We start from the raw sequence: 23,338 nt of genomic DNA on the forward strand, positions 1-23,338 counted from the left end.
TATACAGACGCAATTTTCCGGATACCCGACCATGACAAGCCTACTGACAAAAATCGAGAACTGTGTTTGCGACCGCCTATCACGAGAAGGCAACCTGGGCGTCCTAAACGGAAGAAAATCGAGTCGCAAGCGGCCAAGGTCCGCGAGATACGCTGCAATCGCTACCACAAGTCTGTCACAATCGTAGATCTTGCAATGAAGCCGTCACCGACTAGGCATTGTAAATAAACAAAAATCTAAACAACAACAATCTTATTTACATGTCAATTTTTATTTTTAAACAGAGACTTTGTTATTTAAAGAGAGACTTTGTTTTTTAAACAAAGACACTGAAAGTTAAGCAGATTCGCGTATGTTTAAAGGGTAACATTGATATTTAAACATAAACACAGAAATTTAAAAAGTAACTCTAAAATTTAAACAAAGAAAGTTAAGCATATAGACATAAAACGAACACAGGTAAATTTACATGAGAAACCTTACTATGTTAGTGGAAAAGAATCAATAGAATTTAAATTTTAATGTCAAAACTGTTTTACATTCGTTTAAACAATGTTAACTTAATTTCACTCCTTTAAACAATATTAACTCTATTTCATCCCCGTCGAAGAATTGCCTTTCTTAGTGATACCGGTTGTGCTCCCTTACTTAAGTATGCGGGAAACATACTTCAATCGCAAATAAAGGACATATGTTTGCGGTAGCCGTAGCTTTTCATCTTCAAGTAATTGTTCGATAAGCCACATGACATAAACGGCGCAGTCGACACTTCATCTTTTTTGTCGTCGGGTTTCACTATCGTAAACTAGTGGGTACTTTAGAGTCACCGTCCTACCAAACTCCATATTGACACAATATTCGAACAGTCTGCTCTGTCGAAATATATTATTTGAGGTTAGAATCTCGATTAATAAAATACTATTTATCAAACTTTAGTTATCAAAGAACTTACCATTTCAAACGCATCTCTGTCGTACTCCTCACTTTCGCATGAAGAATAATACCTATATTCTTGTTTGTTATTATCAAGAACTACAAGATGGAAGTGGTCATTCATGATTATTGGGAGGATGACTATGTCAACATCATGCAGGTTACACTGTGCATCTCTGATCATAGTTAAAGTCGTCTCACTCGCGTCCTCCTGCTTGAACATGAACAGTGCCAGTGGTCATGAGATGGAGGCGCATTTTTTATATGGATATGGTACTCCCGTCAGAGACTTCTGAATTATGCATATGAACGCGTCCATCACATCGTCTGTCACCATTTCTTTCCCGTCCAGCAGCGTGAATAGGCTGGCTCGTGTAGTGCTGATAGAGTAATTCTTCCAGACAACAGTCCTGTGATTAAACGGTAATAAACATAATTAAACAAAAACACAACAAATTAAGTGCAAACTATATATATTTGAATGATAACGTAAATATTTAAATGGAAATAGCAAAAGTTAATTGATAACGTAAATATTTAAATGGAAATACTAATATTTAAACCAAAAGTACAAGACTTAAATGGTAACATATATAATTAATTGATAACATTAAAACTTCATACCTACGAGTCCATCCAACAGTTGACGAAGATCCTTACTAACTCTTGCTCGAATTTGTCGAGCCACGCGTGTTTAGGTAATCTTTTTTTTCTTTGGAATAAAGTCCTTCCGGGCTGGCTGGTATTGTTAGTTGGCAAGGACCATACTGGCAACGTTAACATCAATCATTGTTTTTTCATTGATATTTCCTTGCTCCTCATCAACAGCATCTTTGGATTCATCATGAGTCGCTGTTGCCGTTGACGGTTGTTGGTATTTATCATCAGTAGCATCTTCCTTCGATGCGGCGGTGTCGTCCGCTAGTTCCATTGAGATGGGCATGATGACAGCATCAACCAGAGACACATCCTTTGCTGCTTCTTGTTGTTGAGGGATTGTGCCTATCTTCGATGTGGCACTGTCGCCCGCAAGTTCCACCGAGACGGGAATTTCTTCGGCAACTGTCTCAATGATTTTGTCAACACCGGCCATGATGACTTCATCAATTGGAGACACATCCAACGTCGTGCCAGGTTCTGCTATTGTTTCATCGTCAGCCGTTTTAGGGAAAGGCATTATTGTTTTTCTTCTTTTCACAAGCCTCTTCAAACGTAGCCCTCTTCGAATAGCCATCCCAAGGACGTCATCGTCATCAAAATCCGAGGCCATTCCACTGACATCGTCGGCAATTGTCGGGGCTACCCCAGCTAAATCCAAGCTATTCCTAGTAGCGTCCGTGCCGAGTTTTTCATTTGTTTGTAGGGATGGTGCATTCGATTGTGACCGTCCTTCCAATGCCTCAACCCGAGCGACAAACCGAGAGAACTCGGTTATCAGTGTCTGGCATGCGTGCACCAAGCACGCAACGAAGAGGTTGGCCTCTCATCTTTCCTTTGAGCAAGTGGTTCGGCAGCAATAGCATCCCCACGGCGGGTGGCCGAACAAAGATATCTTCATTGACAATCGCCGCGACCAGTTGAGGAAACTAACATATGTAAACAACACAATCTCAACGAAATCATTCAATTTAAACAATGACAAATGTTTTAAATAGTTAACTCATATACTTAAACGGTATTACATATATTTAAACAGAAAACTAAACTTTTAAACAGTAAAAAATATTTTTAAATAAGAACTACTATTGTTAAACGCTAATAACTATATTTAAACATTAACAACTATTGTTAAACACATTGTTCATGATTTATTATCTCCTTTCTTTCGAGAGATGACAACGTGGTTTCTATCGACGCTTGCTTCCGATACCTATTTTCAGCGTAACATAGCATCCTTGGGGTCTTGCCAAAACACACTTTCTTTCTGGTGTTGGTCAGCTTGTAAAACCAGCTGTTCAGTGCGACTGAGCAACCTTTAATATACCATGTGTTGGTCTTCTTCCTAGCGCATCTTGCTTGCACTCGAGCGGCAGCTTGTGGAACATCCTCCATAAGCCACTTGTGCGTCACATGCGCCCATGCCAGGTAGATCATCGACATAATCAGCGATCCAATTCGGAACCGAGCATGAGGTATTTGGGAAGAGGATTGTACCCATGAGGTACACCATCAGGAGTTTGACAAAATTTTCTTCTTCTCCCTTCTGCCGAACAAGTGGCTCAAGAGTTCTCTTGATGGAGTCTTTGTGTCTCTCGTAGGTTTTTGATAAAAACCTCTCTTCAAAAGCTGAGCCTATTTTCTTCTTCTGAAATATGATTGTGTCTTCATCGCAACACAGACGAAGAACAAGAGCGGTCAGTAAATCAAGAAAGGCCCTCTCTTGGAATACAGATAATCAAAAAGGGCCTCTCTTGCCCTGATCCTGAATTTATTAGTGCGGTCATCGTACCTTTGCAACAGATAATTAAGATGGGCCCTCTCTTGGAACACAGCTTCCAGCTCAGTGAATGCTGCAAATGGTGTCCTTCGGATGATCTCCTAGTGTCTTCCACTCATGTTAACTTTCAATTGAGCCACGGTCTCCACTACCGTTGTCAAGTAGCATCGCCCATTAACTAGGTTTACCGACATAATCATAAGCCTGTGACAATAACAATACATTAAGCAGTATTCACAAATTCTTAAGCGGAAAAGTTAACTTTTTAAATGGAGACCTGAATTCTTAAACGGAGACATCAATTATTAAACAGAGAGCTCATTTTTTAAACAAAAAACACAAAATTTAAATGGAGACATAATTTTTTAAACTAAATCTCATTTCTTAAACCTAAAACTCATTTTTAAAACTACAGCAATATTAAATTAAAGGGGAAACATATTTTATAAACATTACACATCATAATAATCGAAAAATCTCTTTCGATCGTGTACACAGACGAAAATGTAAAACAAAACAAACCCTAGCTGAGAAATCTCCCTGCACATTTCAATATCATCCAAGGAAAATAGAACCACAAAACAAAACCGAAAAATTTCTCTTTATAACAGAATAGTTTATAAATAAAACCATAATCACAATTTTTTCAACGGCGTCCACCTCGGATCAATACTTTAGACTGCAAACTGATGAAATGCCGAATACTTGAGCGGGACTTCTCCTTCAAGACATTGGTCGAAAGGGAAAGAGAAATTCATGTTCTACAAAGGATGTCCAGGCAGAGACAACTTTGGAAATTGAAAAGCTGAAAAGGCGAACAGAGAAAAAAAATGTAAACGTCGCCAGTAAAAGTTGTCTTTTGGGATTACCTTAAGAAAAACCCCCACTTCTTCTCAAACCAGAACCATGATTGCAGTGGCCATTATGGTCAAACCACGTCGTACTTCCACGACTTCCCACGCAAGTGGCGATTTCATTCAGAAAATTTAAAACTAATTCTGTTAACCACAGTTACATGCTTTGGGGGTTTGAAAAACATTGTGTTTAAAAAGAGGTGGATTTTAGGGATACACAAATTTAGGAGTTGTGTTTGTGCATATTGCAAACTTAGGAGGTGTTTTTGGTAATTTTCACTTTTATTTATAGTCGTTGATATATATATGGAAATGATAACGGTTTTCTATGAATGTTTTATTTATAGTCGTTGGATGTTATTATCCAACAGTTGTTTGTTTATAGCAATATTGTACACTTTTACTATTCATATTTACTGTACAACACTGTAAAACACGTTTTGTATTATTTATGGTAATCATAATTTTATTAATGAATATTTAATATATTTTTTTTAAATGCAGAATAACCGTAACTTGAGGGTGTGCATAGATGGGACGTTTGGGAGAGAAAGTAAAACAATCTGAGTGCTAAGAAGAGCTAGGTTGAATTTTATTTTTTTGGGATATATTTTTTTTTTAATATACAGAAAGAAAAATTTGATTGACTCAAAATCCTCCAAAATGTTCAAACTTTACTTTTTGTGGCACAGTAAAAAAAAATTTTGGCCTTCGAGGGTTTACACGGGGCCACCAATTTTATCCCAAAAGTTAGATATTGATACTATATACACTGGAATAGAGATGAGTGATATTAAAATATATTTAAATATTAAATATTCTCGGTGTATGCAGAAGTCCATTTTTCAAAATTTCTCGGCCTTTGCACATTTTTATTGTTTAAAAAAATTAAAAATAATTTTGTATTTAAATATATTACTTTAATATTGAAAAATATTAAATATTTAAATCAAACAGAAAAACATCAAATTTTAATCTAATCAAAATTGAGTAGAAACTAGAAAGACAAATATCAAAAATGGCTTGGAATCAAACAGAGGTGAAAGTAAATTAAAAATTATTTTAAAAACATTTTGGTTTGCATATATAACCTAAATTGCTCTTAAAACACTAACATGGGCTAAAAAAAAAAAAAATTCTTTGAAATGATCGCTCCAAGCATAAGTATCAATAAGCTTTAGTGAAGCTTGTGCATGATTTCCATGCTTAAACTTTTAATTTGATGTTATTTTGGTATTCATCAACCTGGTTGGTGTTTTTTTAGTTAAAATAAATAAATAAATAAATAAATAATCAATGATATACATAAAGACATAGGCTTTTAAATTTTTGAAGAAAAAAAAGACGATTCCTACTCTCCTCTCCGAGTTGCATTTATTTTTATAAAATCATTCAATCGACCATGACCGGTGCACCTCCAAAACTATCTATTCCTCGAGGCCCGTAAGTGGTATACATGTACATACTTATAAGATCATGTGATTAGGAACTTTGAAGAAGAGAATTATCAATAACCTTTTAAAGTTTTCTTCAGGTGCAAGTTATAATTTTTCATATCAAACAAACAATTACCAAGTATCAGGATTTTTTAATGTAAAAGGAAAAAAGACATGTACCTTCCGTTAAATCTACAAAAACTAAGTTGATCAGCTTCAAACAAGAGTTCATCTCATGTCACATCAAAGTTATGCAATTTACCTGGCCTTTGAATGAAGTTAGATGCCAAAACAGTAGAATCATTGGAAGGGTCTCTCTTCAAAAGCCATTCTTCTTGAAGGTGTACAGCAGCATCCCTGTGAGTTTAGTTTGTTATAAACGGCTTGCATGAAACTAAAACCTATTTAGAAAAAAAAAATATCCACAAAGACAACCACCTCCTTAGACTGAGCACATCATAATTTTTTCGCAAATAATCAGCATGCTTGTTTAGAGCCTCTTGTACATATTGTTTTCCGACCGTCCTGATTGCAGCTGCAGCCAGCAAGTTTGGTAGAGAACCATGCTTTTTCAAGAGTTTCTGGGCAGTCTTGCGACCGAAACTAGGGGCGACATGCTGAATTCCGGGAACACCATCAACTTCATCACCTATTAAGCACCCTGAAAATTAAATGTAGAATGCTGTAATGCAGGATAATGATGAAAACAAGTGCCTTAAGAGGTATTAAAGATTTCAAACACAAGTAGTCATATACCAGCTGTTAAATGATAGAGCTTTATTGAGAAGCTGATGAAGGTGGACGCAAGAGATTTACAATAAACCAATGATCATGTTAACGATGAATGAAAAACTAGCTCAGTTTCTCAAGGTTAGCATAAGAGAAATAGGAACTTTTGACTTAACAAGTAAAAAAGTAGGACTATCAATACCATTTGCTATAATTCCCGGTCATGTTCTTTCATGTTGTTGAGAAGGACTAGCAATAATTACTCTAACAACCAATTGATATTTCAAAATTAATTATGATTAATCACAATCGCTCAAAATAAGTAGACACCCTACCATCCGTCAACAAGAGAAGATCAAAGTTACCAAATAGTTTAGTAAATCTTGGCAAAAAAAATAAATAAATAAATAGTTCAGTAAATCTACCAAGCGAGTTAAAAGAGATTTGTTTTATGATGCAGATCCTCAACAAGATTGGAATATCTCTCAAAAGGAAGAGCAAGTATCTTCAGTTTAACTCCAAAAGAGGATAATGTCAACCAGATTTTAGTTTTCCAGTACCCAATATTTATATTGAATAAATCAAAAATCTAATGTAACAGTACTGCCCTCAGAAATCAGTTGAGGTCAGGTCCTTTATATATCTTATCAAATACTCATATCTATTTCTGCAGCAAAAGCCACAGTTTAGCAAGGGTGGTCATTTCAATGACAATAAACTAAATGTTTAATCTTTCTGGCATAAAACTTTCGCAAGAAAAAACGCACATTATATCCGAATGCATAACTGGTAAGAAAGATTTATCAACTACATATCATCAGACAACAAGATGGAATACTAAAAGTACGCTGAACTTTCAAAAATGTTGAGACCTGATATTTTTATTTGCTAAATCATGCTAACACAACCAAACAGAAGCATTACAGAGGAGATTTAGCAACGTTAAACAAACAGACAGAGAGAGAGAGATATACAGTTAAAAGCTTTCAGTTGAAACAATAAGGTCAAAGTTTGAAGAAAGCACACTATTGTAAAGGGTGTCAAGTAATAGTGGAAATCAAATACATGTTCTATGATTACCCACATAAATTTTCAATCTATCTGTGCATATCAATCACAAAGCTTTACCATAACATAGACGTAAATTGTAGAACCATGAATAACAACACTCGAAAATTACAAATAACAATACTTACGAAGACTCAAATCAGAGCTTGGATCAGAATTGTACTGAGCAATATAATGTTTCAATGTGTAAAAGGACCACCGACCAAACTCCTGAAGAGGCATAACCATTTGAACATCTTCTGATATTAGCTGCTTAAAATCTTTATCTGGTGAACCAATGACAACTCGAAAGCCTCTTTGTAGAACTTGATCCATAAGTGTAGCAACTACATCATCAGCTTCATAACCGTTGACTTTAATTACCTGCATCACTAAATCATTTTACTTGTGTCCTAACCAACAAGGATTTCTATTGACAGAGCCGCAAGAATACAATCTATGAATGAGTAAAATCACACCAGTCTCCCTCAATCAAACATAGTTAATATATTGCTAAACTTAGCACTACAACAAAGAGAACCATTCAATTGCATAGGATCAAGATAAGATTAGTTTCTCACAAACCGGAACATGGCATTTCTGAAGAACATCAGTCACTTGAGCCTCAGAAGAATTTGAACTCTGCCCCGCATTCATTGCTCTCAAGAACTTCCTTCTATGCGCTTTGTAAGAAGGCATTAGCATCCTCCGGTACTCATTTCCCTCCTCACCATCAAGAACCTGAACCCCAAAAAAAAAAAAAATCAATCAAACTCTCCATGGGATTTCCCAACAATGAAAGATTCACCAGTGCTCAGTACTCACAGCAATGACAGGATCTTGCAAGCTGACTTCGGTGAAGAAGAGAGATAACCATCGTGCAAAGGAGCTGAGACTAGGCTTCGACCCTTCATAGCAAAGAGGATTCACATCCAGAAGGAAAACTCTAGGTTTACTACTGCCCAGAAGGTGTTTGTTTAAATTCCTCTGAGAAGCTCCAACACCGTGCGGCACCCGGTGAGCAGCGACAGCTAGCCGCGCGGGCGGGATACAGAAGCGCAAAGACGTATTCCGAGAAGCGCTGGTCACCGAGCATAAGGCCCTCGCCGGCTCCAGCGTCATTGTTAGCATTCTTCCTTTAACTTTAACTAGCTTAGCTCGATATATATATCTATATATATTTTAGGCACATTTATATAAATAAATAAATCAGAATAAATATTTAAAATAGATTTTAAATTAATAAAATTGTAATATCCATTACATAAACATTCTCATCACAAGATCACACAGATCTAAAGAAAATAAATAAACAAAAATTAACCAAAAAAAAAAAAGAGCAAAAATTCGTTCATCTAAGGATCATGTAACGGAGATGGGGGCGAACCGGATCCAGATCTTGGAGACGAAGTAGCAAAGGAAGCAGAAGAAGATCAAGAGGGAGAGGTAGTCCAACATCACGAAGAATGCCGTCGATCCATGCCTTCGATTTCGCTGCTCTCGTTTCTCCATTTTTTTCCTCTCATCCATCTCCATCCTTGTCTCTCTCTCTCTCTCTCTCTCTCTCTCTCTCGCTCTGATGAAGATCAATAGAAAGGCGTAAGAACCGGGAGATCTCTGGCCGCTTTATGGCATCGAGATAAGCGTTTACCGATCTATTAAATCTAACCGTTCATATGCATTGAGATTAGGTCCTATTGCTGATGCTTTAAATACAGTTGAGATGCATCGAGATTAGCACTCTCGTTTCGTTGTCAGTGAAGCTGCTTGTCCTGGAGCTATGGGTTTAGGGTCTCGCGATCGCCGCCATGGATGTCGGCCGCCGCCGCCGCCGCCGGCGGAAGCTCTGTGTAGGCTCCAGCTCTCGATCGCCGCCGGCTTGATTGTTCGTAGGTCTGCAGTCCTCTGGGATTCCAACTAACATGTCGTTTTGGAGGAATCCAAAATGCCAGGTCTCCTCATTGTCCCTTCATCACCATTCTCAATGTTGTGGATATCATGGTTAGAGTGACTGTGCGGCTTGGCTATCTTCAGGGACTGCATGGCTATGGGGAAGAGTGCTGAGCTTTTGTGCAAGGACATCATGGCTCAAATTAGTAGCTTTGTGGCTGTCGAGGTATATCTACTTCAATTTCTCAATGTGCATTTATTCTAGGAAAAATTTTAAGCTAGTTTCAAATTCAAAGATTAAACATTTGAATTAAGAATTGAATCCATAAGCAATGGGAATTATGTTGTTGTTATAAATTTTCTGCTGTTCTTGTTTATAATGAGTTTAGAATTGATTTTAGTGTGTAAAAGAACTGAAATTTGACAGGGTGTGCCAATGAATTGGTTTGCTAGAACAATGAAGTAGAAGCAGCCTGTGGTATTGGTTTCCAATTTGTAGCAATCCAAGGAGCATGTCTACTTTGTTTTTGTTTTTGTTTTTGTGTTTGGGTCTTTGTGCCTTGAGTTGATGTAAAATTTACTTTCTTAGGCTTTAGCATCTTTCTAGATAAAATTTGTCCCAATAAAGTCATGATTTTGAATGAAAATGTTTTGTGTGAATCAATAATACTTTTTAGGTTAGTGTCCTTGTGCTGCACATGGAGTGGGATTAGCAGCCATTCACTGGAATAACATTTGATTTTACCGTACAGTATTGGCTATATGAATGACCTTGAGTCAGCAAGGGTTGAATTTAACCTTGTGGTTGCCTGTTGAAGAAATTGTGAACTCTGTAAAACTGGGTTTGTTTTGTGTCCTTGAAAATTATGTTGGGGAAAGAGAATTGTCGGAGTACTCTGATGGTTCGGATGATGAGATTAATTGGCCTTTAGTCTCGCTCCATTGGAAGCAGCCTTAATTTATATATATATATATATATCGAAAACATGGAAACTTAAAATTCCCAAGTTAACAAGAATATGATCGGTATTATTTGAGCTTGTAACTCGGTCATGGTACATGAAATCAACTAAGAAAGTGGAAATTCTCGATCTATGGTATAGCGAAATTATGTGAACCTGTTGGGATGGATATCTTGTTACCCAAAGAACTTGTGAATATTTATCAATATCATCTTTTTATAGTTTATTTTCTTAATAAGTATCATGTAAACTCTCTTTGGTATTTGATGTTATACTGATCATCATTAATGTTGAAGTTTGAAGGTCATGTGGGCCTTATTTGGTGACAACGGGTCTTTTTCATCAGAGACCAAGGATAGGTAGCAAGAAAGGTTGCTGTATATCCTTCATGCCTAGTATGTCTTTTGGGATTGTTGACAGCATATTCTTGATCTTGATAATGTTAGGTACTCCAAACATGAAGGCTACATGTCCGAAAGGGAACTTTGAAACTATGGTTGGGTTCATTAGTACAGATTGCTAGCACCTTATAGGGAACATCGAAAACAACAAGAGAAGACCACAGTGCTATTGAACTTTAAAATTGTGTTGAGGACTTTGCTTCTCTTTACACGGTTAGACCACATCAGGTTTCATTGCGCAAATATTTTAATATATATATATATCTATATATCATCTTCCCATATTTTCTTGGCTGTCATTTTTCAACTACCTTAGACTTATTCTAGAAATTCCAAGTTGTTGATCTTTGACCGGAATTGGAAAAAACTACATGTTGTTGTGGCAATGTTATGTCAGTGGAAACTCATCTTGACAATTCAGTACATTCTTGATAGTTGACACCATGCTTATCATAATTATTTCTTGAATGTTTGGGGATAATTTTAGCTTGCAGTCATCTTCATGCTCCTTTCCTTCACATCAAAGGATTAACCAAAACCATGTGCATTCGTGGTCATATAATTTGTCAGTCTGACAATCTATGGTTCAGATATTCACTAGGGTATGTTATTTATAAATAAGATGCTGTGCTGTAGACTTGGTTAGGAAGGTTCCATCTCCATCTATGTGCAACTTGTAACCTTTATCAAGCACGCATGCTAGTTGTGATATCCTGAGAAAATTTTCTTAGTTAAAAGGCATTTTGATGCTTTAATTTTATATGAATTGCTTCAGCATGCCTTCTATTTGAGGCAAAAAGAAATGAGTGGTTGCCCTTGATTGCACTATGATGTGCCTTGATTATCAATTAGAGGAATCTGCAGCTCAGATTGCTGCATTGTTGAACTGATGACACGTTTAATTTTGTATATTTTTTTGGGCAGGACAAGCCAGGAAGAAGCTTCATCAATGCATCTACCCAATGAGTGAAATGAATATTCTAATGGTTTGGTAATTGTTAATACATGCAGCATATATTCCATAATCTGTTTCTCTTGCTGGATTTTCTTGCCACTTTTTAGTGGTAAGATTGGATAGAATCATAGCATCACTTGTGAAAGGTATGAGAGATGATCATTGGGGATTTAAGCATCTGATAAGTTTTAAAGAGATTTGGCCTAGTGTTACTGTTTTTTCTATATAGCTTTTTTTTCCCCCCCAAAAAAAAAATAATAATAATAATAATTCTTGTGAATTAGTGGTAATAATATTGACAGAATTTATTTATTTATTTATTTAATGTTTTTGTCTCATGATTCACTTTCTTGAGTTCTTAGAGAGGAAAAGAAGCAGCAGCCATGAAGAAGAGCAGACAGTGTCAGGCTGCCATCTCAGTAAGGCTTTTCATCATCGTCTCCATCTGTTAGTCAGTGGCCGTATCAGACAAAAGCTTCCATAACAACACACCTCTACACCCTCTTTTCTAATCTCAAGGAAAACAAAGGAATCTCTAGCCCTCCTTTCCCTTATTCTTGCTCCAGTGGAATCATTAATGATAGGGGCATAGAAAGAAAGCAAACCCATCACCAACAAAATATATATATAAATAAATAAATAAAGCAAAAGAGAAGCATAGAAAAAAGCATGAAACGATAGAGAAACTTATTATATATATATATATATGTTTATGTATCTAGAGAGAGAGAGAGAGAGAGAGAGAGAGAGAGAGAGAGAGAGAGCAAGGAAAGGCAAGTCCCTGACTTTTTCTTTCCTTTAATAATGTCTCACATTGCCCAAACTTCCACATCCTAAGACTTGAGAACCCTTGGTTTTGTTGAATGAAAACAACAACAACAACAACAGGAGGCAACAGCAGCAGCAACCTTCCTTTCCTAATCTAAAGTTCTTACAGTGAGGACTCTGTTTAGATGTGACACTTACCTTTTCCATTGCCATTTTCATTGCCATTGCCATTCATTTTCAGGCCCTATCTATGAAATCTTCCACTATGACTACAAAACAGTTACACAAACCATTAAAAACCCATAGTTTAAAAAAATACAGCAGCTCTCTTTCTAATTCCCTTTCTCTTTCTCTTTCTCTTTCTCATCTATGGCTGCACAAATCCAACAGCTTCTTCCTCCCTTCAACAATCTCATCAAAGAAGTCATCCAACTGCCCCACAATGTTCTCTGTCCCAGTTCTCAACACCCCAACCCACCCTTTCAGTCCTTCAATTCTCTCCCACATCTCATCATCACATTCCATTCCCCTAATCCTCTCCACTTCCTCTCTCACACTCCTAAACTCATACACCAAAACCCCTGGTCTCCCTTCCATCCTCTCTATCTCCCCTACAACCCTTTGCTGCAACCTTCCCATTGTCACCATAAACCCAGTATTATAAAACCTTGACCCAATCTCACCACCACCATTCACTCCCTGCACACTCATATCCGGCCACCAACTCACCAAACCCCACAACAACACCGTCAACAAAAACGAACTCACGTTCCTCATCGCATAAAGCACTCCTCTGAACCCATTAAACCCATTCAACTTTGATTCCATCGCCACTCTTTCATCAAACCTCAACGCCAACGGCTCCACTCTTGTCTCCACCAACGCCCTGTTCTCCTCTTCCAATCCCACCGCTTCTCTTCTACATACCGATATCACCCGCATTACCTACACCCCCCCCCAAACCAAACCAAACAACAAACAATTAATCATAAATATATTGTCCAATTCAAAACAAGTGAATTTATCATTTATCATTTATCATTTATCATTTATCATTTATCATTATCTTGTTGTTATTATAATTATGATGGTTGGTTGTTACCTGGCGGGAGAGTTGGTGATCAGGGATGCGATCGTTGAGAGAAGAAGCAACGTCGGCAGCGTTGGAGCAGTAGGTTTCAAGGTTGGAAATACCGAGCTTGATAACATGACAAGCTTCCCACAACCGAGAACTCTCATCCATGTATTCATCCAACCATTTATCACCGACAGGCAAGTGGAGTTTCTGAACAAGATGAGTCAAGTGTGAGTGAAACGAGCGCAGTAAAGCAACAGCCCTCTGCAAGAACTGCAAGGACATGAATGGGTTAGCTGAGAAACTTCGCTCAAGATCATCAAGACCATGCGCCATGAACGCGTAGAAACCGTTAACTGAGTTGGTTGAAGATGGCTTCATGGTTTGTGTATGTGTCTATATATGTCTATATGTGTTGTGTGAGTTGTGAGTTGGAATGAGAAGGAGATGGTGAGAAGGAGTAGGATGAGGAGGAGGATTTAAGGGATGGGAGGGTGTGAGGAAGGTGGCTTAAAAGCTCAGTTTCCTATGTATGAAAAGGATGGCTTGGGAGCAATGATGGCTGTTTCCTTTGGAGGGGGAAGGATGATTGGGAATCTGCCATTTGTGTTATGGCTTAGTGCTAGCAAGTGAAGCAAGTCATGGAAGACACATCTCATGCTCTCTGTTCATTGATTGCCTGCCTGTGTGTTTGTGTTTCTTGGTAGTAGTCTCTTGCCTACTCTCCTCTTCAAGCTTGATGATCCTTTTTATAGAACCACACATACATATCTTATTATATATATATATATATATAGATGTATGTTGTAATATGTGCGTGTATGGGTGAGCTCATACTGCCTGGCTCCAGAACCATGTATTCTCTAGTTTTGATTCATCACAGTCTAACATGTGTTTTTAGAAAAAAAATTAATGACACATGTCTGTTTTAATCCATCCAAGTTTAACATGTGTTTTCAGAAAAAAAAAATTAATGACACATGTCTAACTGTGATAGAATCAGTAGGCAATATGAATTCTGTATGGGTGTGAGCGGGTTAAGAAGAAAAAGAGGCTAAGGAAATGGGAATTGGGTTGGGTTGATTATTTGTTTTTTTTTTGAGGGACTAAACTTTTTTTCTTTGGGGTTTTTTCTAATGTTAAAACCAATCGTTGCTTTCCATGCTGAGTGTCAAAGAAAAACAAGTGGCCAAGGACTGCTAACCACCATTGCATTGGACCAAGTTTGCTAATTTTGTTTTCTCAAATTGATGAGTGGTAATCAATTGGCTCATGTGGTGTGACCCCATCTCTAGATGAGCTTCATGATTCGTTTGGTCCATCTATGATCATCCATCCACTCTTAATCTCAAATTATATTCTTGTTTTGGCTTTCTCATTCAATGTTATTATATGAGTCCGAAATTTCACCAACCTAAAAAAAAAAAAAACATTGATAAAACACTTAATTTATTCATAAATGTTACCATATATTTTCACTTATTTAACTTATAATTTTCTTATATATGTATATGTAAAATAAAAAAAAGGGGGGGAAAGGGTTTAAATTAAGTTGATAAAATTACAAGAGAAGGGAGAAGAATGAAATGATGGAATCCATTGAACACATCCAATATCTCTATCCACTATACAAAAAATCTTCTTTTTAGGCTCTCACTTACTCTCCTTTCTTAGTAGCTTATCTAGTTTTTTAATCACAATTGCTTTGGTAGAAGAGCAAGATGGTGTTTGCTCGTGGGTTTTTGGGGAACGGAGAGGAGGATGTTGGTCTTTTGAGATCTCATTGGAAAGCCAATGGCTAATGAGCATCCTCACTATCCTCACCTTTTTCTTTATATATATACACACACACACATATATATATATATGTACATATATAATAATAATACTATTAATTACTTGTTGGTATTAAATATAACATTCCATCACTTAAGGACCCTTTGATGTGGGACCCTATACCCCCCAAACCCTTAATTTGGTTTGACTAAAATGGGTCCCACCAAAAGAGTAAAAAAAATGAAAGGGGACCCCACAAGAGGGCTCTTGCTTGATGAGTAGTAGTAGTAGTAGTATTGGAAGGGGAAGGAGTGGGAGCCAGTGATGATAGCCTGCTTGATTGAGGGGTTTCTATGATTGTATTTAGGTTGATGGGTCTAGTGTTAAATCTATTCAATGAGATGTCTTGAATCTCCATTGTCCATCACCCAACATTCAACAAACAAACAGCATTTTGAGCTCACTGGATTTGTGTGTTTGTGTGTGCCTTGCCAACTTATAGCTTCCCAAACACCATGACGTCTCTCACATGAAATCTTTCCTACATTGCTTCACATTTCCATCTTCCTTGTCGCTTAGATAAATCATAATTATATTAAAATAAAAAATAATAAATGTAAATATATAAACGAATAGATAATGATTAAGATGTTGAATCATAAAAGAGAATTAGGAAAACTATGGAAAAAAAAAATTAAGACGGCCAAAATCACAAGCAGTATGATGCACATTAAAATTGTCTAATCAACACAAACGTCAAATATTAATTGTTAGATTTTTTGTTAAGATGTAAGCAAAAAAAAATTCAAGATTGCACTTGATTATGAACACCGAAGCTTCTAATTTGTTTTTTTTAAAAAATTAAAAATTAAAACGTCATTAATAAAATCTTGATGTGAATTGAGGTTTTATTTGTTATATAATTTTTTTTTGTCTTTGATTTACTAGTTTTATAGAAACCAGAGTTTTAAATTAATCCAAGTGTGGTATTCTAAACCCTCACGTTACCCATACTTTTATCATTTTGTTAAATCTTTATATTAAACATATTTTTTCTATTTTAAATTAATAATAATAATAATAATAATAATCTAGTAAATTATAGGAATAATCAAATGGGATCAACTTCCTTAACCAATTCAATTTGATCACGTTTTTATAAATTCAAGAAAAATATCTAGAGTGTCATTTTTAAGATCTAAATGCTACAATGTGTGATCCATATGTACACCACCACCAACAACAACAACAACCAAAAAAAAGGACAGTTTTGAATTTCTAAGATTCACTGTAGATTAAAGCCTACAAAGATAAGAAGATAGATTAGATGCATAAGACCATTAGTGAACTATTTAAAAACTCATGGACTTTATACCAAACCTAATTTCAAGGTCACAATCACACATAGCTACTTCAACTACAAACACAGTTGAAGCATCTATGACAGTGTATGCTCCTAAATAGAATTATTTTCCATTATAGGCAATTGGCACTCTGCATCACCTATATGACTTTGAGCTACTTATATAACAAAATAATAAGTCTCACAAATTGGCAATTTTGGCAGATAGGCATTGTGTGGCTCCCATTTAACTTTGGTTATCACTTTTGACATTATTATTATTATTATTATTATATTTTATTATATTTTATTTTTTTTAAGTGAATGAAGAAGGGCAAGTAATACACCTAAGCCTAAAGTCACATCCATTTCTAAGAGTCAAAGTTTTTAATATATCTATTATGGTGATATGGAGATTCTATGAGCGTTCAGATCTGAGAGTGTGGAGGTGAGTGTGGAAGGGTGGCATTACTTCTTTTAGCCGGCTTTTGGATGGCTACCTCTCAGTGCTTGTGCCCTTCTTTGGTGGTAGGGTTCAATGCTAACTTTTGTTGTCACTCTGGACAAAATTGGCAAATGTGTTTTTCTTGATTTTAGAGTTTTTCTTCTTCTTCTTCTTCTTGTTGTTGTTTTCTCTTAAATTTTTTTTTTACAAAAAATTGAGGTTGGTTTGGGAAAATGTTTTTTTACCATCTATGGCACCCTAAACAAATTTTGGGAGTGGAAAGAGATGATAGAGGTTAAAGAGAAATTTACTTTTTATAGAAAATTTCAAATTAATTTTAAGCCATAAGGGTTTTTTAAGCAAACAAAAGTCTTTTGAGGTTTTGTGTAATCAAATAAGATTTTTTTGCCCACAATTAGCATGGTTGCCTTTATGATTGTTTTTGCAAATATTTTGGCCCTAGAACCAAGGGAGTTAATAAAAGAAGCACCTACAATAAATATTACCAAAGTTCAGGAGTAGATAACATGGTGGGTGGTATGCTTGAAAATTTGCACTACTGTGTTTAATATTTATGTTTTTATGTTTATAAATTAAGCATTTCAACCCTTTTAACTAATACATTTGATTTTTGTCTGATAATTTAAAAATCAGACACCGAGATCACATAAAAATCATTAATTTTATTCTCTATTGTTATAGATTGCTTGTATAACAGATAGATAGATACTCATATGCCTTTTCCTTAGTATAATACATAGAAAGTATTTATATATATTATCTATACCTAATCACCTGAGGAAGAAAAAGGAACACTTTTAGTGAGGCACACACCAAAAGACTAATCTTGTTCTTATTTATTTAATCATATATAAGTAGTAAGCCGAAAGAAGATTCTACAAATTACTAAACTCTTCTTTAATACACACTCCATTAATTAACATCTAATAACAAACAAAAAATATATTTTTTTAAAAAAAAAAAAAGAGAGAAAGAAAACTTCAAAGAGAAGAAGGGTTCACCAACCTGGACACCTGCAGAGGCTGAGAGAATAAAAAAGCTTTACAAGAAGCACATACCTTTTTTTTCTCTTTAGTTTTTTCTCTCTCTTTTGCCAGCCTCTTTAGGCTCAATAATCTAACAAAAGGACAAGCATTGTTGCTTGAAATCACAGCAGAAATAGAGTGAAAATGAACAACAAGTACACAGACAGCACTTCATTGTGTTCTGCCATTTGCCAGCCCAAGTGAACACAAGCCCATCTTTCCCGGATCCATGCATGCATACTGCGCTGCAGTAAAAGCTGTAGAAATTGATGATAATGAACATCATGATTATGATGCTTCTCAATGGAAAAAAGCCTGGAAAACTTACTGTTCATGCTTCTCATCTCATTGAACATCACTTGAGATTGAGTGGGCAGAAAAAGGACAGAAGAAACTATCATCAGTGAATTCTCTTTAACCATAAGTGGCACTTGATACCAAATGAGTTGTTAAGTGGCTATACATGATCTGAATCACCAGATGATAATGGGGTATATACAGAGATGGTTTGGTCGGGAAATCTATCGACAATGTAGTCTAGAGATTTGACTGCTTTTATACAGAAATCCTTTGGGAATTATTTTAAGACCAAGACAAATACATGCAGCAAACCTGGAGTTAAGAATCTTGACGGGATTCTTGAGAATTTTTTTCTCCATCCAACTTGCTCTTGCTGTTAATTTGCAGAATGATGACAACAAGTATTAGTCAACGCCAATAAAGAGAAAACAAAAAGAACAATGGGAAGAGTAGCAAATTATTTGCATGCTAGCAGGGACATCAAGGAAAAGACCACTAAGACTAAATAAGACCTCCATTTGGAGAAAGGAACAGCTTTCTATTTGAATGTTCAACAGTGAATCTTTTATTAGATCATAAATCAAACACAAATTGCTTCGTCCTTTTAACTAAAAGCTCTTTAAAAAAAAAAATTCAAAAATGACAATGCATTAGTAATAAACATGAATAATTGCGTCAAGGACAACAAAGTTATCAAGTGTTTGGTCCCAACATAGTAAAGTTCACTTAGTTTGCTCAAATTTGATTGAAATTTTGCATGAATGTGAGTGTCTATCTGAATTGGACATCAAAAATATATACAAATATGCTTTCATATAATGTGCTGGCACTCAACATTCTCTCTCTGGTTGAATTTGGTCTCTAAATGCTTCATAAAGAGATAATTTCATAAAAGCATTCTGACACGTACTCGTCTATTTAAACTGATCAAATTTCTGCAGTTGTCTACTTCTAAATTCAGCTTTTTATTGTGATGCAAATGTTTGAAATATTCGGGCTCATCAAGATGAGAAGATACAAAGAAGGGCAAAAAGAATTTTGATGATAATCTCTTTCATTCTTGTCCTTCATTTTATAATATTGCTTTTGCGGAACCTGCTTTTCCATCATGTTTTTTGCAGTTACTAAGATGCACTGGATTGTTCTTGGGAGAAAATATTTATATGATACATAGACACCTACTAGGGATGGGGTGAATTCAAAGCCAAGTTGTGAGATGAAACACATCACACCATCATAGGAAAGAAGAGACAGGCCAATAAATGTTTTTATTTCAATCTTGTGAATAAATGCTTTACAACCTTAGTACCACCTTAAAAGCCTAATATTAAATTTCATCCAAGACATAAGAACAGTTTTTTAAAATATTGAACCTTTACTATAATGCTAGTGTTGCAAGAAACTTTTACCTATAATTTCTAGGGTTACAAGGATTAGTACCACTGTAGCTGAAAAAATTGGCTGAGCATGACTTGCAAAGGCTACCTGAAGGAAAGTATGTACTGATATGTAGCTCATCCAAATGCAAATTGAGGATTAATGCCGCACTACAGCTCGCAAAAGGAAGCCCTTAACTTTTGGCAGGAGAGGAAGATTCAAACTCAATTTTAGGAAAGGCATATAGAAATATTTAATATGGTTTAAGTTTGATTAGCTTTGAGAAGCATATCTACAAGGGAAGAACTCTGCAAGTATCAAGAAGGTTTGCTTTAACGACAAAGTTTATTAAAATGGTCACAACTAAGTCAAGAACCACAGGCATCCAAGCTGGGCTACTATAAAGTGAAGGAATTAAGGTAAAACAAGTAAGAACTGCAATGTGTTAAAAATACCAGCTAGCACTACATCAACCAAAACAATGGGCCAAGTAAAAATCTCAAAAAGATAAAATTCCCTTCAAGATGATATCAAACTGCTAACTACATAGCTTTTATAATGAGAGCAACTTCTCTATGTGAAGATGTCTATGGCAAATTCCATAATTCACATCTACCTTAAAAACATGAAGCAAAAGCATACTGACAGAAGTGAACCCTTGAGAAGTAAATGGTATGATCTTTAACAGTAAACATGTAACAGGGCTCAGCTATGAACTTGTTGAAGTAAAAGCAAAAATTCCATCACTTAAAAATGCAAGTTAATATAATCACACATATAAAACACTCAAAGGTTGACAAAAAGATTGACAAAAGGGGGGGGAACAATAAACACCTTGAGGAGGAGTTCTGAACATAAAATAGAAATCTGTTAAGGGAACTTGTGAGCCGAGCATTGATATAAAGATATAGTTCCAGTACCACATATTAGCAAAGCAAACTGCGGATCTTTATCGATTTCTTCTAGGAGCATAGACAAAGGGCAAATGCTCTGCCTTTGCTCATCCATATAAACTCACAGTGCAGAGGAAAGATAAACCAAAACATGGTCCATACAATTAAGAGTAGTGGAAAGCACTTCCAGATTAAATCTACACTTAAACACTAAAAAATAAAGCAAAGGTCGCACCTTTTGCAGAATGATTGAATATATTAACAGCAAGGATCATAGATGAGTTCAAAATAAGAATTCAAACCAAATAATCAAAGGAAAAGTGCATAGAAGAGATACCTATGAACGCCAGTAGAGTTGTAGAAGCGGGAGAGACGGTGACGAGAGGGAGGCTTCGGTTTCGCGGGCTTCTTCCGAAGACCAAATATCTCCTGCACCAAAGGAACGTGCACCAGCACCGTCTTCCAAGCCACAAACCAACCTGAATTCCAGATCACGAATTAGAAATCCCCACAGAATTCATGGAAATTTGAAACAAAAACTAGGGTTTAGTTGCGGAATCACTGAGGAGGATCAAGGAGAAGACGAAGGAGACGGCGAGAAGGGGCCGGAGGACGAAGATAGTTGCGTGATCCCATGCTTGACACCATCCATGGCTTCCCACTGAATCCATTCTAGGGTTTCGATATCGTGAGTTGAGAGGAAGACGAAGGAGAGACGAGCAAACACCGCGGGGTTTCGGGCAACGCGATGGAGGGAGTGGAATTTAACGGGTTGGATCCGATAGCACTATTGGATCGGGTGTAGATCCTATAAACAGTTATCGGATTATTTGTTTCTTGGTATCGGATCAGGTATAGTTCCTGCAAACATGGGGGAAGTGAAATAATAAAAAAAGTTTTTTTTTTTATTTATTTTTTATTTTTTAACATTATAGACGTGTTCAGAAATTCAAAATCATATCCATGCTCATAAAAAATGAATTTTTCAAAAAACCATCAATTTTTTAATATATGTACACTTGCTTAATTAAATAAATGATGAAAGGTAAATGTATGAAATATAGATTATTTTTTTATTTTATTTTTTTATAAATTGTCTTTAAACATTTAACTTTTCACATAAAAAATTTTTCATGTATATTTATTTGGTATAATTCTTAAAAAAAATTTCAACTTTTTCAAACTTATCTTTTTAGTCTCTATATTTTAAATTGTAATCTTGTAGTCTTTTTACTGTTTTAATTTAGCCATGTCAATTGTCAGTTAGTCCTCTAAACTCTAAACTCTTAAAAAAATAAACTAACATAGTTCATTTGAAAATAGTAAAGTGACTTAAAATGTTACAATACAAAATTAAGGATTAAAAGAATAATTTTGAAAAAAAAAAAAACTATTTAGAGAATTATACATTTTTTAATTTATAATTATTAATATAATTAACTATATTTAAAAAATAGATTATATACTGTTATTATATTTATACTCATACATCATATTAGGATATTTGAAGATAAAAATTCCAAACTATTTATTTATTTTATTTTTATTTTTATTTTTTTTTAAAAAGTGGATAAACCACATTCATTGCCACAAAAAACAAACACCAATACAAGTCTCTACAAAAGATAGAGAGGAGAGTGACAAAACATAAAACCAAGGCCACAAGAGGTGGTAAAACCAACACAACCCCAATAGACAAAATGAGGAAGACCCTTCCTCAAAAGACAACCTGCCAGTCGCTACTCCCCGCTAAGCTCTTGCAACTCCTCTGGTGCCGAGTTCTCCAAACTCTCCTCCACGCGAGGTCCCAAAAACTCCAGACTACGACGAATGCTAGTCATGGAGTCACCCAACTTCTCCTGAACACACTCCGATGCTGAGGAGCACCATGACAAAATCATTTGATCAATTTTTAAGATAACAGAGTGGGCATGCAAAACATTGGCATTGAAGATATAATCATTTCTAGCAAGGCAAACATTCCAAACAATAGCCTTGACCACAATGTCGCTCATATCCCTTTGGGAATGTCGCACCGACATCCTCTAGGTGTCCCACAGATCACCCACAGAGGCCGGTAACTCCGGTAAGTGTAAAAGATTAATGAAATAATCCCAAATGCGACATGCAAAAGGGCAGTGGATGAACAGATGATCCACAGATTCAATGTCAGAGTGACAAAGCACACATGTTGCCGTGGGCATCCTGTTACACCTCTTTTTCTCCAGATTCTCCAAAGTGAGAATCTTGTTTTTTCAAGCCAATCAATTAAAGAGGGATATCTTTTTTGGGCAAATTTTACGCCAGAAGAACCTGGACACCGGGCAGCGCAGCCCCCCATCTACCAAAAAGTTATAAAGAGATTTGACTGTGAAAAGTCCATTCCCCGTAAGCTTCCACACTCTGACATCATCCCCTTCACTTTCTCTAGAATTGATCCACTCTCTAATCTGGAGACTCCCCAGGAACTCACAGAAGGGCGCCACAGTGAGTAGGTGAGCGCACTCTATCACCGAACTATTTTGCATCTGGGAACTCCCGAAAAGTTCCGGCCAAATATGCATCGGGGCCATCCCATTCAACCAAGCATCTTTCCAAAAGAGAGTAGAACACGCGGACCGAATCTCGTGCGCAGTACATGCTCTAATCGTCGGAGCACACCCGATAACCAC

The 23,338-nt window shown here is 36.1% G+C and overlaps 3 protein-coding genes and 1 long non-coding RNA gene across 8 annotated transcripts; 1 reads left to right on the top strand and 3 right to left on the bottom strand.

Moving 5' to 3' along the window:
* Nucleotides 1-5,744: 5,744 nt before the first annotated feature.
* On the bottom strand, nt 5,745-9,028 carry LOC120256836 (5'-3' exonuclease). Its single transcript, XM_039264511.1, has 6 exons — nt 8,824-9,028; nt 8,262-8,607; nt 8,022-8,177; nt 7,586-7,820; nt 6,099-6,321; nt 5,745-6,017 (listed from the first exon to the last, which is right to left on the bottom strand). Exons 1-6 carry the CDS (start codon nt 8,970-8,972, stop codon nt 5,894-5,896), a joined length of 1,233 nt encoding a protein of 410 aa, XP_039120445.1. The 5' UTR covers nt 8,973-9,028; the 3' UTR covers nt 5,745-5,893.
* A 90-nt stretch (nt 9,029-9,118) lies between these two features.
* On the top strand, nt 9,119-12,728 carry LOC120256838. Of its 3 annotated transcripts, none has more exons than XR_005535427.1 (5): nt 9,119-9,388; nt 9,471-9,552; nt 10,592-10,647; nt 10,735-10,902; nt 11,614-12,728. It is a non-coding gene; the product is annotated as an uncharacterized LOC120256838 (long non-coding RNA). The 3 variants fall into 3 exon arrangements; XR_005535425.1 differs by having other exon boundaries at nt 9,120-9,388; nt 10,585-10,647; XR_005535426.1 differs by lacking the exons at nt 10,592-10,647; nt 10,735-10,902 and having other exon boundaries at nt 9,174-9,388.
* Nucleotides 12,728-14,348, bottom strand: LOC120256837. Its single transcript, XM_039264512.1, has 2 exons — nt 13,515-14,348; nt 12,728-13,357 (listed from the first exon to the last, which is right to left on the bottom strand). Exons 1-2 carry the CDS (start codon nt 13,866-13,868, stop codon nt 12,776-12,778), a joined length of 936 nt encoding a protein of 311 aa, XP_039120446.1. The 5' UTR covers nt 13,869-14,348; the 3' UTR covers nt 12,728-12,775.
* Nucleotides 14,349-18,139: 3,791 nt separating this feature from the next.
* On the bottom strand, nt 18,140-21,421 carry LOC120256823. 3 transcript variants are annotated; one of them, XM_039264491.1, is made up of 5 exons: nt 21,229-21,421; nt 21,004-21,145; nt 18,709-18,769; nt 18,425-18,454; nt 18,140-18,336 (listed from the first exon to the last, which is right to left on the bottom strand). In XM_039264491.1, the coding sequence occupies exons 1-3, from the start codon at nt 21,335-21,337 to the stop codon at nt 18,715-18,717; spliced, it is 306 nt and encodes a 101-aa protein (XP_039120425.1). In that variant the 5' UTR covers nt 21,338-21,421; the 3' UTR covers nt 18,140-18,336; nt 18,425-18,454; nt 18,709-18,714. The 3 variants fall into 3 exon arrangements, with proteins under 3 accessions (XP_039120425.1, XP_039120422.1, XP_039120424.1); XM_039264488.1 differs by having other exon boundaries at nt 18,140-18,341; XM_039264490.1 differs by having other exon boundaries at nt 18,140-18,353.
* Between the last annotated feature and the right edge of the window lie 1,917 nt (nt 21,422-23,338).

This window comes from Dioscorea cayenensis, unplaced genomic scaffold (assembly GCF_009730915.1).
Source record: "Dioscorea cayenensis subsp. rotundata cultivar TDr96_F1 unplaced genomic scaffold, TDr96_F1_v2_PseudoChromosome.rev07_lg8_w22 25.fasta BLBR01001667.1, whole genome shotgun sequence".
NCBI classification, from domain to species: Eukaryota; Viridiplantae; Streptophyta; class Magnoliopsida; order Dioscoreales; family Dioscoreaceae; genus Dioscorea; species Dioscorea cayenensis.